This window comes from Phoxinus phoxinus (genome assembly GCF_949152265.1).
Source record: "Phoxinus phoxinus genome assembly, chromosome: 18".
NCBI lineage: Eukaryota > Metazoa > Chordata > Actinopteri > Cypriniformes > Leuciscidae > Phoxinus > Phoxinus phoxinus.
Window position 1 is genome coordinate 15,761,807 of NC_136893.1, and position 16,315 is coordinate 15,778,121.

General features: G+C 36.1%; 1 protein-coding gene across 13 annotated transcripts in view; it reads right to left on the minus strand.

Annotated features, from left to right (window-relative positions):
- Positions 1-16,315, minus strand: part of kcnab2b (potassium voltage-gated channel subfamily A regulatory beta subunit 2b) — a 73,562-nt gene that overhangs the window by 14,979 nt on the left and 42,268 nt on the right. For all 13 annotated transcript variants that reach the window (XR_013794880.1, XM_079588578.1, XM_079588581.1 and 10 more), the window contains 5 exons: positions 3,739-3,782; positions 3,545-3,582; positions 2,648-2,727; positions 1,067-1,111; positions 422-466 (listed from right to left, as the gene is read on the minus strand). Coding sequence is in view for 12 of the 13 variants with exons in the window: in XM_079588578.1 (XP_079444704.1) it covers positions 422-466; positions 1,067-1,111; positions 2,648-2,727; positions 3,545-3,582; positions 3,739-3,782 (252 nt within the window). In the remaining variant the exon portion in view is untranslated. The remainder of the gene's footprint in view (positions 1-421; positions 467-1,066; positions 1,112-2,647; positions 2,728-3,544; positions 3,583-3,738; positions 3,783-16,315) is intronic.

Genomic DNA, 16,315 nt, shown 5'->3' on the forward strand with positions numbered 1-16,315 from the left:
ATAACTGACTGCAAGGTGTTGATGTGCAATGTTGCACACAATAATCAGTGATCTTCCTCAGGTACATTTACCAAAGGTCAGATTTAATATGGCCTCTGATTCTGTACGTGAGACTAATTACTATCAAAATGTGAGCACAGTGCCAATTTAAACCCATTAATGTTTGATGGTGACCTCACATCAGTGCTCGGCTTTGGCCTTTCATTTGCCCCGAGTGAAAGAGCACAGCTCAGAGGGGGGATTCGACCTGGATCGTTCTCCAGTGAGGGTCTGCAGGACTTCCCTCACTATACCCCACACGCACTCGTATGAAAGAGACTATCATTAACCACTGTTGTTCTCACAGTCAGGGGAAGGTATAAATCATCATTAACCTCTTTCTGACACACACACACACACACACTGTAAGCACAGCACTTACTTTCCACCCCAGTATATCTTGGTGGTGATGACCAAACTGGAACGTCTATGAAAGACAGGAGACAAAGTGGTTGAAAGCGAAACAAAGGCAAGGACGGGCCAGACATTATGATGATTGATGGGTAAACAGTGTCAGTTTAGGCTTCAGGAAATGACACTGTAGTTACACTGTAGTCCTGTATGAAAAGACCAGGAAGTTCCATTACATTTGAATTATATATAAGAACAAGAGCATTCAACACACTGCACTGCTTCACTGCAGAAGATGGTCTCAATAAGAGGAATTTGTAGAAGAATATTCAAGCTAAAATATTCAGATACTTGAAACTGCAGTCATGCCATGTTTCTAAAAAGGGCAAAAATTGTGTCCAAATTTAGACATCTTTCCCTGGGGGAAGCAGCTTTTCGCCTCAGTGCTCGCATACAGGGAATGGTAGGATGAATAAAAGCTGATGTCCCCTTAACTGCAAATTCCACATTAGTCATTCACAAACTAACAGGAACTGCAGGGTATAAGCACGCATCTTCCCATTGAGAGGATGACAGCAGTTACTCTGACAGTCTGAGGAGAAAGCCGCTCACATGGGCAGATCGCATCAAATGAGAGTTCGAGAATGTTTTGAATACAGCAAATCGATATGTTTACCTCCATCCTTTCTTCTTGATGACACTGCCGAGAACAATTTCAGCCCTGTAAGAAAGTGAGAAGCAATGATCATGCTATTATTTTGTCCTAAACCTTCTCCTCCTCACTTACATCATAGCGGGTGAGCAAAAACGTCCTCTACACTGGGGGATTCCCTGTCCTCGGCTTCTGGAGAATTAAGCTAATGAAGCATTCACTTTACAGCAATATGAAAGGAACTCCCAGGCAAGATGCTTCATTTTTATGTGAGCAGATTTTTAAAAAAGGGGGAGAGCGGAAGGGAGGGAGAGCGTCTAATGACAGATGTTACATTTTTGCCCTCAGGACCAATGTGTTCTTCATGAATGGTTCTCCCATCAGGCCTCATCATCCCAATGCGAGAATGTGAATCCTTGTGACAGCTTGTAACAAATGAAGCGCTACTGTAACTAACGTGAACTCAAAAGGGCAGCAGATATCCTTAGACAAACTCACAAACTAGTCTTCCTTTTATACAGTATTAACTAGTAGTCTAGATGAGTAAATCCACAGAAAGACGGCGAGTATATGTGTGTATTAAGGATATTGTTTGCCTGTGCTGAAGTGGCCAGCTTGACATGGCATGAAACGGATGGAAAATGTGACAAACTACATATATAAGGTTATGTCCTTTAACGCTCTCAAAGTCTGCTTCGTTAAAGTGCCATTTTGTATCGTTGAGTGGATTTCCACTGAGTCAGACTATTTCCTCTCAACTTTATCAGCAATTCCCTGACGTTATATTTCCACGGCATTGCAGAAAATAAAGACGCCACTGCTAAATTTACTGCAAGCTAGCAGGTTTTTGGCTAGTATTCACCTTTCCATCTTTTTTTCTCTTCTTGCATGAGTGAAATCTGCTGACCAACCACTAATTTCTTTCACTAGGTTGTCTTAGACAAAGCCCTGAAGTGTACACTAAACAGCAGTTGAAATATTATAAGTGTAAATGCTAGTGTAATATATAGCAAGTCAACAACTTATAAAACATTGTTGGTAGCACTTTATTTTACAGTCATTTTTTCTTATTGCAGTAATGACACTAACTGGATAATAACTAGGTACTAACCCTAAACCTACCCCAAAACCTAACTTTAACCCATGTTGTTACCTTACATTACTCAGTACTTTTGTGGGTAAGTACTGTAAAATAAAGTGTAACCACAATGTTCAATGTTGTTAACATGATATACACACACACACACACACACACACACACACACACACACACACACACACACACACACACACACACACACACACACACACACACACACACACACACACACACACACACACACACACACACACTAAAAATCAAGATGTACAATGGTGTCAAAGCAAAAAAAAAGAATTTAATAGCAAACAGTGATTGGGTTTCCTGAAAAGCATGTTAGACCCATCACATCTGTGAGAAGTAGGTCTATACAGTCCTATAAAAGATGATAATACTGCTAAAATTAGACTTAATACTTAACTAATCTCCCCTTATAGGAGCATAAATCCCTATCTTTGATGAGGTGTGCAGCAATGAATGATGGGAAATCAGTAAAGAGTACTCACTTCCCTGCCGCATACACCTCAGCTGTGTCAAACAGATTGATCCCGTTCTCGTACGCCAGCGTCATCAGCTGCTCGGCTATCTGAGAGGAGAGATCACACAGAGAAAATGAACCGCTGAAAAGACATTATAGCTTTATGTTGTCCTCAACAGTACAAAACTCAAATTACATTTATTTAAAAAAATTATAATTATTTGTATTGGTTCTATTTAGTTAATGTACAGTACATGTTGATTAAAGCGAAACTTCAAGCATTCTGCAAGGCTTTTCATTGTGGCCCTGAAGGTGGACTAAGCACTGTTTCGCAGGATGATACTTTATACCTACCATAAAACAGGACACAAATGTATAAAAATGGTACTTAATACTATAAAAACTGCTGGTACCATTTCAAACAAACAAGAAAACTGCGAACCGCACACTGAATTCAATCCGGACTAAAAAAGTCTAGCTAAAATTTGTTTTATTTTATAAACTGCATAGTGAAAAAAGTGCATGTGAAGTAAAAGCTAGTCATGCACATAGCTTTATGTGATTTCAACATGGTCAAACTTCAAAAAAAGAGTTTGATCGATCGATAGATGGACAGATAGAGCTTTTGTATACTTTTTGAAGCTACAAAGCTATAAAATGTTGATATAAATAATATCAAAGTAAAGATCCTTCAAAATATCTTATATGTGTTCCATAGAAAAAAGAAAGTGAAACCGAAAATCGTTTTGGAACGATTTTCATTTTTAGTGAACTATGCCTTTAAAAGGAAAAGCATGTATGCACCTTTAAGATTTGGGTATTTGATGCTTTGCTGAAAAAGTGCTACCATGCTTAAAACCAAATTAACCAGTAATTTGTGATATATATATATATATTTTTTTTTACAAATAAGTGAAAATCCTACCTCATCTGTGATTTGACCACCAAACGTCACCCAGGTGCCTGAAGAGAGAATGTACAGGTACTGTCAGATATGACACATGCAGTATTGTATACAGTAACAGTGCTGCTCAGTTAATCCTGAACTACTTTCACTGTTTGCCTCTTGTAACTATAAGAAAAGTATAGTCCACTAAGCCTATGGCATGTTTTACTCACCCAGCCCTAGACATGATACCCGTAATCCAGATTTCCCAAGGTTCCTAAACACAGAAAGAACCCCATCAAATATTCTAGATAACATGGTAAAATCAGATGCAATCATCATGAAGATAAAAGTAAATCAATGAGAACATTTTTGTGTGTGGTACATAAATGAATGTACTTCAGTAAGCATTTCTTTATGGTCTAAAGATGAATACTGTATGTGTGCCCTGTGGTCAGCAGCACAGTTATGAATAAATCTCATTTAATAACTGATTTTAATTCAATATATGTGTATATCAAACATGGGCTGCATATGTACAGTAGCAGTCTTTCCTGGTTACCCCCACTCACTTGTAGAGAGTAAGTTGTGAGAGAATGAAATCCAACCTGGATACAGCACTACTGTACCTTCAGCCCGATGAACCAATCAGAAGACACCAGGGTCTTTTGTTGATATCCTTTGAGTTTGCAAAAAGCATGTTACTGCTGAGCAATTACTATAAGACCAAAAAGTCAAGGACACAGACTGCCTTCATAATTACATCTGTTCATTGAGTTTCTTATTTAAAGGATGAGATTCAAATTATGACTGCACAAAACGAAGATGTTTCTTTAAAAAGGACCTTTTTACTGTTTCTAAGAAGAAGAGAAAAAGGACAGCACATCTTATGAAAAAGGCACAACATTTCCCAGAAGAAATATTGAATTTATCCTTGAGAGACATTTCAACTGTACATTGTCACGCAAGTTATTAACCGTGTTTTCTCCACACTGAAAAAAGTGTGTTGGATTTACATGATTTAATCATGTGCGTTGGTTAAACATGAGTCAATTAAGTAACACACACATAATTAGACTTCAACATCAAGTTAAGTTATTTTGAAGTAATCAAAAAGTTATTTTATTTGGTTCCCTGACTGGATTCAATTCATTAAATTGTAGATGTACATTTTTGTAACATTACTGAATTATAAGATACTACTAGCTAATAAACTGTATGTGCATTCATGCCATGTTGGACTTTGGACTTCGAAAAGCGTTCACATCTTTGTAGATCTCGTAATTACAACTTGTAACCTCTGAATTTTCTGAGAGCTCCGACTTGTGCCACCTGACCCCTGCAGATTAATTTAGTCATTGATAGTGTTGCCATAAAAACACATAATTCTGAGTCTGAGAATATGAACGGCTCTGAGAACATCACAGGTTGTCATCTTGTAATTACGACATGGCATGCGTGAACACAGCCTACTAGTGTGCAATAGCATATTAGCATGCTAAATGCTAAGTCTGCTCCTGCAGCAAAGACTCATACCCGTCCACATTATTGAACATTAAACATTATAAAATCGCCCCCTTTTCACTTCTTGCTTAAAAACACAAAACAATTATAAATTTCCCACATTAAGTCCCATGCAAAGCATGCTGGGAACTACAGTTTCAGTTATGTGAACAAATCAGTACATTTAAGAGAATTACATTGAAAGTAAAGAAATCAAGTTTAGAAGAGAAACAAAGTTTTGCTGATCTTATTTTTTTTAATCAGAAAATGTCCCTCATTTTTTCAGTGCATCTGAGATGAGCTGCATAACAGATTTATGGACTCGTTTTTACGAGGGTAGCAGTAAAGTGACATCTAAAAATAGGGCAAGAAATCACCTAATGCCAACAAAACTTTACACAGTTACAGAACATAACTGTGTACAGTAAACATGAGCGCTTGGAACTGCTTGTTGTTTTACAATGAATTATTAAGAATTAATAACCATAATCAGGATTTTACATACTGTTGCTGGTGTTTTGAAATATATAACCAGAATGCACTTGTTCTTGAGTGTAGACACTGAATAAAGCCCTATAGTAGATGCATGTACAGTGTATCCGTTACCTGTAAGCAGGCTGTTATCAATGTCACCTCTAAGTGGCTTTGAAGAGAACATCAGCGGGGAACTTATCTACTCAAATCAAATTATCAGTGAGCATGGAGGTCCTGAAACCAGTGATGAATTTTTAACTGCTTTGATGGAGATATAGAGTTACAGGAAGGGAGATCCATTGACCATCATGTGAAGGTGAACTGGCCACCTGTTGATGGGGCTCAAACTGATGCGAAAAGCCCTGCAATAATTGCGAATAATTGATCTTTCCATCTAACAGGGTGAAGGCACCACTCTGACAGTATAGTGGTGTAAGTGAACAATGCTTTAACACTAGCATGCACTGGTGCTAGACAACTTTGGCTGCAACCAGAGAACAGAGAGATAGTCAAGCACATCTTTGGCCCTCTTTAATTATGGAGCGCAGCAAACTGTAGAACATTATCAATGAGAATGTTCCCTTTTAGTGGTTAGATGAAAAATTCAAAAATATATTCATATATAATTTGGGATAATCGTATTCAAGTGGTCTGGAGCACCAAAATATGTCAATAATCTTAAATGAATAATGTGCTAATACAGAGATTCACAGACTTTGTCAGCTGAACCCCTTTGACCTACAAGGAGTTCACGAACCCCATTTTGGGGATCTCTTTGCTAATCAATAGAACCAAACCGATTTAGATTTACCCACCTATATTAGCTGTATAAAACAGTATAATGGTCCGTGTTTCAGGTCTTAAAGTGACAGCAGCCTAATATACTGGCTGCCAAATTATGAGATAATATTAAAAATATCTATAAGGTAGTTTTTACCTATAACAAAGGTATAAACTAACTTATAGATATTTTTAATATTATCTTATAATTTGGCGGCCGATATATTACTGTGATTTGGCGATGTCAAAATTGTGGCCAATGAAAATGCTGAGTGTCTATAACTTTGGAAAACCTCTAGCCACAGTGGCTGGTGAGCAAAAAAGTTGATGTCAAGCCCTGCAACTTTGCTCACCCCAAAACGTCATATACTGACGGGTCTTGACCATACGTCAACATACGACGAAAAGGGTACCCCTATAACGTCAATATGAGACGCAGACATAAGCGCACCAGCAGCGACTCCTAGCGGTACCCTAACGCATACCTAAACCCAACCATTCCCGAATCGTCACACATGGACGTTAAAGGGTACCCTTTTCGTCGTATGTTGCCGTATGGTCAAGACCCGTCAGTATGTGTTGAAGATTTTATTATTTAGAAGATCAGTAATTTAGCTACATATTAAGACACTATTATTTACTTTGTGAGTGTGTGACTTTGGATGTACTTTTAGGGGCTTGAAGAAAGGTCAAAGCTGCTGGTGCAGCAGATAATTCTATTTGAGTGTGTCACATGGTGTGAAACTTCAGCCCAAAAATATATATAGGAGGTATTACCATTTTTGGAAGTGATGTGGGTATATATGTGAAGCTGACCACATGTCTGGAGCGACTCTTTCTGCAGAAGGGAGCTCGGCTTTGTTTGTTAAATAAAGTCTAACATTTCTGGCATCAAAGATCTCTGAGAAGTGATTTCATAAAAAGATTGAAACCACAACAAATGGCACCCCAGCGGGACTTGTTAGGAGCTGAAGAAACCACGAAGGGCATCTCTGGTGACCGGCACAAACAACAGTGGCCACTGTACTTTGAGGTGAGCATTTTTGCTTTTGTGTAAAGTATGTGTTGGTCACCAGCTGCCCGGAAGTGGTAAGAAAAACTTCTTCAAATTTAAAAGAACCAAAACAAAATTGAAAAAGGGGTCTTTGATTCCAGAAATGATTGCATGCAGTTTGATTTCTAATAAGAAGGCCTTGTAGATATCAAGTAGTTTGTAATAGCGCGGGGGAGCTCCTGGTAATACTTGCCAGTTCTTATGCAATCCTGTTTGGATTGTATGGGCACTGGTACTATTAATTTTGCGCTAAGGTTTTGTCGTACGTACGCAAGGATTTGTATTTACTGATAAGGATATCAGTGGCTGATAAGGATATCAGTTGATTTATCTGTGTTTTTGCGTATATCAAGAGGGCCTTGATGGATGATTATGCAAAAAGCATGCACACAGAGGATTTATAAGGATTATTAGTGATCTGTGTTTTACTTGTAAGTGGGCCTTGAAGGATACAGTAAATAGCATGTGCACAGATGAAGATTAGCCTATGGTTACCGCCTTGTTAGGTTAAACAAGGGACTGCTCGGATAGGCTAGATCTTGTAGAATAGGATAGTTTTAGCCTATGGTTACCGCCTTGTTATGGGTTTAACAAGGGTCTGCTCGGATAGGCTAAATCCTATAGTATAGTTATCGTTTTAAAAGTATCACTGTGTTGGAGGAAGTGAATCAGTGAATCTTATAGTTAAAGAGGTATTGTTTTTGCTGTGTTGAGGAAGTGAATCAGTGAATATTTAATGTAGTGTTTTGAAAAAAAAAATTGAGAAGTAGCGAATAATTCAGATCTGACAGGGAATAGAGTACAGAATAGGGTGTGTGTCTCTGTGGGATCCTGTGTCTTGCTTGACTGTGCCTGTGGGTAAAAATAGTGACCCCCTGACCCTGGTCACTTGAAAAGGGACAACGAATGTGTGAATGAGATTTAGAGACATGAAATAAATGGTACAAAAGTAAAGGGAAACAAGTGTTTGAAGATATTAACTCTGGAGATTAATGCAGTATGAAATAAGATAAAAAGTAATATATATATTAATAGATCAATATAAATAAGATTGCACGTGCTTAATATGTTATATCTGAAGACGTCTACATTTGTATCTCATTATCCCTGAAGACAGAGTGGAAAATTATTCCATTGCGGATTATTAAGTTTGTGTTAAGAAAAAATAAGTTGTGCAGTGTTAGGTGATCAAGATTGGGTGACTAAGTTTCATAAACATTAGGAATCTTAGAATTGTAGTAAATATTGTTGATTCAATATTTAAAAAGAAAAGATAAGAGGAATTCCTTGATGTTGGTTGAGAAAAATGTTATTCACCATGCTAGATTATTTGAACACAGCATGCAAAAATAGAATAAAGATTGAAAGCTGATTTTATGATAGGGAAAAGTTAATTATACTTAGATTATCAAAGTTAGATTACTGCTGATATTGAAAAACAGAAATAGCTTGCTTTTTCCTGCAATGAAGAACTTGCTTTACTAAAAATAGAATGGAAGAACTGCTGTTGTCAACCAGTGAGATTTTTATATAGAAGAACTAGTAAAAAGGATGGTTAAAAAGTGAAATTTAAAAGAGCTAATAGCTCAGGCACAATTGGACCTAGTATTTTTAAAAGTTAAATTTGATTCATGCAGATCTCTGAGTGTTCAAATTTCAGATGGCTTCAATGACAGTTTCGAATGAAAGCAACAAGAGGTCAAAGGTCAAAGACACGACTGCAGAAAGAAGACAGAAGTGGGTGAGGGGCTTTCAGCTCCCCTCCTGAAATTGACTTTCTGGAAAGCTCAACAAGGAGAAAGACTGATTTAATGATGGAAAAGGTGAAACTTTCACTTGAGACTTTTCCTAAGCACAAAGAGAAAATCCTGAGATGCAAAACTCAGGCAGGATCAACTTCAAAGCCCAAACTGAGAAGAGGCAGAGAAACAACATAGCCTAACAGGCCTTTGAGTGACAGCATCGGCTGATGACAAATGCAGAGCGACAGCCAAGAAGCTTCAACGGACTGATGATCTAAAAACAGAAGAACTGACCCTTACGGGGCACCACAGGTGTGGACTCCTCAATGATCACCAGAGACTGCTTCAAAGTTGGTTAATTATTATATTAACTTTATTCATTTTGATTATTCACTGGTCTAAGAGCAATTCTTTATATTCTCTGCTAAACTAACCCTCTCTGCTTTTTCAGTAGGTACAAGTCCAGCCCTATAAGAAAAAGAAAATATGTTGACAGACAGAAGTGGGTGCTCAAACTCACCAAATAATTAGAACGGAGGCTGGATTTGGTATAGTGAGGGCTATTAGATTAAACAACTATAGGGCTAAAAGCATGATAGAATTATTCTCTGGCAAAGAAAAAGATAGACAAAATGTCAAAGCATGATTATTATTGTAAAAGCATGATTACTATTGTTGACAAAGCAATGATACTGGTCACTCCATCTTGTTTTGGTAAATTCTAGAGATAGATTGGAGGGAAAAGTTACTCCAAAAGTCCAAAATTATGAAATCACAAACGTCAAAACTGGGATAAAGAGTTGGAAATGTAATTGGCCAAGAATCCAAGATTATGCAGAGATCTCCAAATTTCTTCTTAAAAGCAGCTCATGAGCAAAGATAAAATAATATGAAAGAAAAATTAGACCAACTAGGCCTATTATTCTAAAATATAGAGGATATTCGAGTTTATAAAAAGAAAAAAGGTTTTGTACAACCGGTGTTAAACGGAAACCTTATGATCATGGAAACTTCTCAATAGTGATTGGACATAGTTGTGTTGACCTGATGCATTCCACAGCTAAAATTATAAGTTCTGCATTTAGAGCAGAACCTGCTGCAGCAGTCACAGGAGTGTGTGTGATGGCCAATGCGTGTGACAGTATGAATGGAGTGAGAGATTGAGTTTGAAGAGACACTGAGGCAAATCAATTATTTTGCCAATACAGCTGTATTGAAAATTGAATATGTGGGCCCACAGGGCAAATTCTGCCCAATAAAATAATGACCATGGATGAATTTGGTTAAATGTCCTGGTTGAAACTGTAGTGGCAATAGAAAAATAATGGGAAAAAACAGTGCCACATTTTGCGCAGCGTATAACACATCTTACTTTCCTTTCAGAATATCATGATGGAGCATAACAAATCTGACTTTCTTTTCAGCATATTGTGATATCATGATGGAGCATAACACATCTGACTTTCTTTTCAGCATATCGTGATGGAGCTGATTCTTTGTCAAAAGTATGAAATAATGTCTTGTAACTTCTGTGTAGCAAAGTGGGTTGAGTGTTGTCCAAGATGAATAGTGTGCTGATAGTGGGACTCAAAACAATGAAATACGTTTTAAATTGACTAATTGTAAAAAGTACATTTGAAATGTAATGTGAGAATAATGTAAAGAAGGTGCAAATATGAAGATAAAAAGCCAAATTTATGAAAAATAAAGGGAATATATGGGTTCAAGCCCTGCTGATAATAAAAGGAAACCACTCAGCCCACATGACCATTCTACAGGTAACACCGAGGAGGACAATGGGCCAGATGAGCAGATGATTTAATATATGTTGTTGTCACTAACAGAAATAATTAAGATTTCATTCACAGATGATAGTAGCTCAATTCCAGGAAGGTTTCTGGGATGGTTCTAACAAAGAACCAGTGACTTCGCATTGTAATCTCAGAAGAGGCTCAAAAGAGGCTTGTGCATTGATCAGCAAAGTCCATGTCTCAACTTAAAATACACCAACAAGCCTCAACCCCCTCCACAACAGAAAGTGAGGGATCAATGATCTTCCCTTGCAAATGAGAGGAAACAACCCATTGCAACAACTCACAAAGATCAACATGAATGGAAAAAGGAGACAAACTTGACCAAATTCACAGGAATGAAAAGTTGCAGAAAGTGGGAGATTCACAAGGAGTTGTGCAAAGAAGAGAATCAGAGTGAAAGAGATGAGTACAAGTTCAGACAATACTCAACATCAACCAAACTTTTCTAAAAATGTAATGTTAAAGCCCTTGAATATTTAGTAGCAACCTAATAATAACCCCACCAGAAAAAAATTGATTGAAGAGAAAAAATGTATGGTATGATGATAAAATGAATGTTAACGACTAATTCAAGAAATTTACATAGAATAATGGGAATTAAGACAATTCATAAAGGAAGAAGGAAAAAAAAAAGAACTAAAAGACATTTTAAAAAGATCCAAAAGGGTACTCAGATGCAACTTGTCAATACAGGGGTATACCTAATTTAAGGCTACAGTTGAAATTAAAACAAGTATTAAGACTGGCTATTAACAAATATTCGATTTTAATTTTAAATCATAAGATTATGTTATGATTCAATATGCTATTGACTAAATAAATATATATCAAGTAGTGCTAATAGAATGACAAATTCAATTGGAAGTTATTCGAATTCAATAACAAACAGGCTCTTAAGAACAATTTATGGTACCAGAGGAGGGTAAAAAAGATATTTGACATTCACATGAAGAACAGATTGTTACACCAACATCACTTTTGAATATTTTCAATCCAGATGCGCCTGGTTTTGACCAGTACGCAAGGGGGGAATTATGAGAGATTAAGGAAAAGGAGAGATTAAGAATGTGAAATTTGTAAAGAGAGATTAAGAATGTGAAATTTGTAAAATTTGTGCCAAAAAACAGTTAAGAAAGGAACAGCGACACAAATAGCCAAGAAGGACTATTAAAACGCTTGATAATGGATTATGTGGACATTATATAGACGGGTAAAGGCAATGATATTAGCAGAGGAAGGGCAGATGCAGAAATGAGATTTCTAACAGAGAAGTATTCCTTAGATTTGAAATGCTATCAGAAATAAATTCAGATAATGGGTTAGCAAGTTATTCCAAGAATATTGAAGATTAAAATGAATTGTATACGAACACTTAAATTGCACACAAGGAAGTTTTAATAATAATTAAGTTATAATGCTTTATGTTTTAAATGGTTGATATAAAAATTATGGATTTAGATTTACAGAAAAAGAGAAATGTAGGCCTACATATAATCAATATGTAGGTAGTGAAAAAGTTATTTTCTAGAGTTATTTGTTCTAATTGTCTAATGAGTTTATTGAATGACTTTTATGAGGTAAATGTAACATTGCTCTAAAGCTTTCTTAGTTTGAGTGATTACATGGGACATAACTAGTTTATTCATGATAGTTTATTTAGAAATTAGTAGAAAGGAAGAAAAGTTATTCAGTTGAGAACCGCTTGAACTGAAGAGCTCCAATGAGGAGCTATAAAGCGAGATTAAAAATGTCTAAATGGTATTTATTGTTACATTTTGGTAATAAAACTGAATTTAAAATATGAAACTTTATAACGAAGCACAAAGCGATTTAAAGGATAAAAGGTGCACTACAATGTTCTGTTCGTTCATCAACTAAAAATGATTGACTAAAAGATTGATTCTTCGAATTTAATAATTGATATTCCTTCATAAAAAGAAGCAATTGAAAATGAGAAAAAAGGTATTTAACCCAGCCCTATTTTAAATCAAAATTCATATGGATCACGAAAAATAAAAACGCAGAATGAATAAATTATTTATTATAAATCAGCAGAGATTTACTGTAATGCTTTGTCTGCATTAGGAGGAAAACAATTACATGAGAAAAGTAGAAGGACTTATGTTTGAAGATCAGTGTTGCACGTTTACCAAATAATACTGCACAGGGAGGAACATTTAGCGAATACAGGATTAAGTAAAAAAAGTTTAAGAGCAAAAAGTTAAGAAAAACTTGATTTGAAGTATAAACATGGTTTGCTAAAATAGGAATGTTTTCTGAAGTTGCAATATTGAAAGGTGGTTATTATTCTGTTGTGTACTTCCCATAGTAAGATCATTAGTTGTTAAAATCACTGTTAAACAAATGGAAATGCTGAAATATCAAGATAATGAAAATTAATTTTAAAGGGCAACCAATATTATTAAGATTGGGCTTATAAACCAAATTTAAATGTACAAAAATTGGATTTTACAAGCATTGGACAATGATTCAAGTGAGGAAGGAGAAGATGATTGACGAGCCAGACCCTGGGTGTATGTGCTAGCCTAACCTCTCCCCGAAGGGTGACCCTCTACGATGCGTAAAGTGTCTGGGTCGAAGAGAAATTCTGCACTACAAGAAAAACTTTTAATAGTATAATGCATGGTTTAATGTTTTGATGTATTCTACATAACTGTGACAACCACAGGCAAGGCAGAACAAACTACACGCTCACGCTTATAACAATGTGTTACTCTTTTTTGTTTTGATAGGGAGAATTCGAAGTCTTTTACTTTCTCCATTGAAAGAAAGAAAATACACCTGAAAGAAAGAAAAGGTGTGGAGAAAGATGTTTGGCTCGAATACTCCGTCAGAGTGTGGTAGCACAACCTAGTCATTGGAAAGGTGACTGAGTGACTTAATTGAGTCACTAGGTAGCATAACTGAGAGGGCTGGATTGTGAAACTACACTCTGGGAAAGGGATAGTAAAATGGGGCTTAAGTAAGCCCCAGAGGAGGGAATGTTGAAGATTTTATTATTTAGAAGATCAGTAATTTAGCTACATATTAAGACACTATTATTTACTTTGTGAGTGTGTGACTTTGGATGTACTTTTAGGGGCTTGAAGAAAGGTCAAAGCTGCTGGTGCAGCAGATAATTCTATTTGAGTGTGTCACATGGTGTGAAACTTCAGCCCAAAAATATATATAGGAGGTATTACCATTTTTGGAAGTGATGTGGGTATATATGTGAAGCTGACCACATGTCTGGAGCGACTCTTTCTGCAGAAGGGAGCTCGGCTTTGTTTGTTAAATAAAGTCTAACATTTCTGGCATCAAAGATCTCTGAGAAGTGATTTCATAAAAAGATTGAAACCACAACATATGTGACGTTTTGGGGTGAGACTGTGTTAACTGCATACAAACTCATAAGTCACATTATACCAAACGTGAACTTCTAAAAGCAAGCACATGGAAGAAAGTGATTGGTTTGCACAAAGCTCAGACCTGAACCCCATAAAACACTTATGAAAATGTGAAATCGGTCTCCTTTTCTTCGTACGGCTTTTGAGATCGTCTGGAAAAGCAATTAACTTTTAAAGGTTTTCTCATTGATCACTACCTGGGGTTTTCTTAAAAGTGTATTAACTAAAAACTTCTCCCTCACAATCCTTCCCCCTTAATTATATTCTGAATCTCAAAGGTGAAGTCTTATGCAATGAAAGGTTACCATCTTGCTTTCATGTCCAGTCATTTGCTCAATGGATCCACAGCAGTTTGTTTGACTTGATTTTGTCCATTGGGAATTCATGATTTTTGTGGTTTGCGACTGCTGTGATCTCATGTGATCGACAGGTTGTCCTCGCACCAGTAAACAAAACATCAGAGAAGAGAAGAGGTGTCGTTTCAAGAAACTTGAAACGGGAAGGGGAGGGGAAGTTATTTTGATTAAAAACGAGGGCAAATTAATTAAAAAAAATTATGATTTTATGACAGATTAATCACTTATAATACATACTGTAACATTCCCCCCAAAAAACAATTGTCCATTTTGATTTCATGTTGACTTTAACCCAGATTGCCCAGAGTCAGTTGCAAGTCACTTTGGATAAAATACTAACATATTACCTGAACCAGTTAAATGTTACAACTGCATGGTTAAGCAGATATGGAAATTGAAAACAAGCAGTTTAAAATGAATAATTTATACCATTTGCTGACTGATCTATACATGTTTGTCTGGAATACAGCATGATGTCTGGACACTTTTATGGCAACTGTCTATACTGTATAACTTCAGAGTGACAACGTAGACTGCTTGATGTACAGTATATAATTTGCTACAACTGTAAAGCAGTATAGCGTATTAGTCAGAGAGATTGCCTTGCTTCCTACCAGCGCATGTGGAAACCCCATTACTAAATCGATCAACACATCAAGTCTGCAATCAATAATTCACCATGCCTTTAAACAAACCAAGCTTTCTCGATCTTCTAAGGTGAACGGCAGCAAAACTACTCAGCAAGCGTATGGGCGTTTAAAAGGCACGTTCACATTGAGAGGAGAAACTTGCTCAGTACCTCCCCAGAGAGATGCACTTGGCTGAGGCTGCATGTGTGGGAAACGCTAGGCCGGCTCCACTAATCTTTGGCATTCGATAATGGATGTCGACAGGCTCTTTACCACAGACCAAAATGGGTCTCTTAATGCAGCGCGCTACTACCTACACTAACATGGTGATGTAGTATCAGGATATGCTTTTGCCCATTTAGCGATAGTGTTTATAATTAGCAACACAGATTATTTAAAGGCAGACTTCACAGCAAGTTCATGGGCAAATTATATAGCGCTCCTTTATATGTACAGATATATTAATTTATTAAAAAATACATGCAAGCCATTCATAAAAAGGCTTTATGAGGTTTATTCTACAATCCTTTCTGAATATAAAGGGCCCCTTTGACCATGTGTGTGACTGTGTTATTAACTGAGGTTGTAAAACATAATTTGGTGCAACTCCCCAAAAACAGAAGCATAACAAAAATTTAATATTAAATACATTTTTTTTTATATTTATGAATTCATATTTTATATAAAAAACACACAAAAATGTTTTTACCTTGAAAAATCTATGTAATTCTACTAATTAAAAAATAATGATAATTTTATTTGTAATATTTGTTGAAAAAAATGAATACTAATAATTGGATTGACTATAATCCAAAAAGAATGCATTACTCATTAAGATACTACATATTCAGATGTATTCAATAAATATTTTATGATCTTATATTAATATAACGAATATTAAATATGAATTGTTAAACTTTTTACTGTGATGGTTACACCATAATGCATTTTTATAGTTAATTAATTGAAACTTTTTCTGAAAATGGTATAAAAGTTTTTCAAAATTAAATGAAACCAACGTGAAAATAAAGAGTTAATTTCTAAGCACATG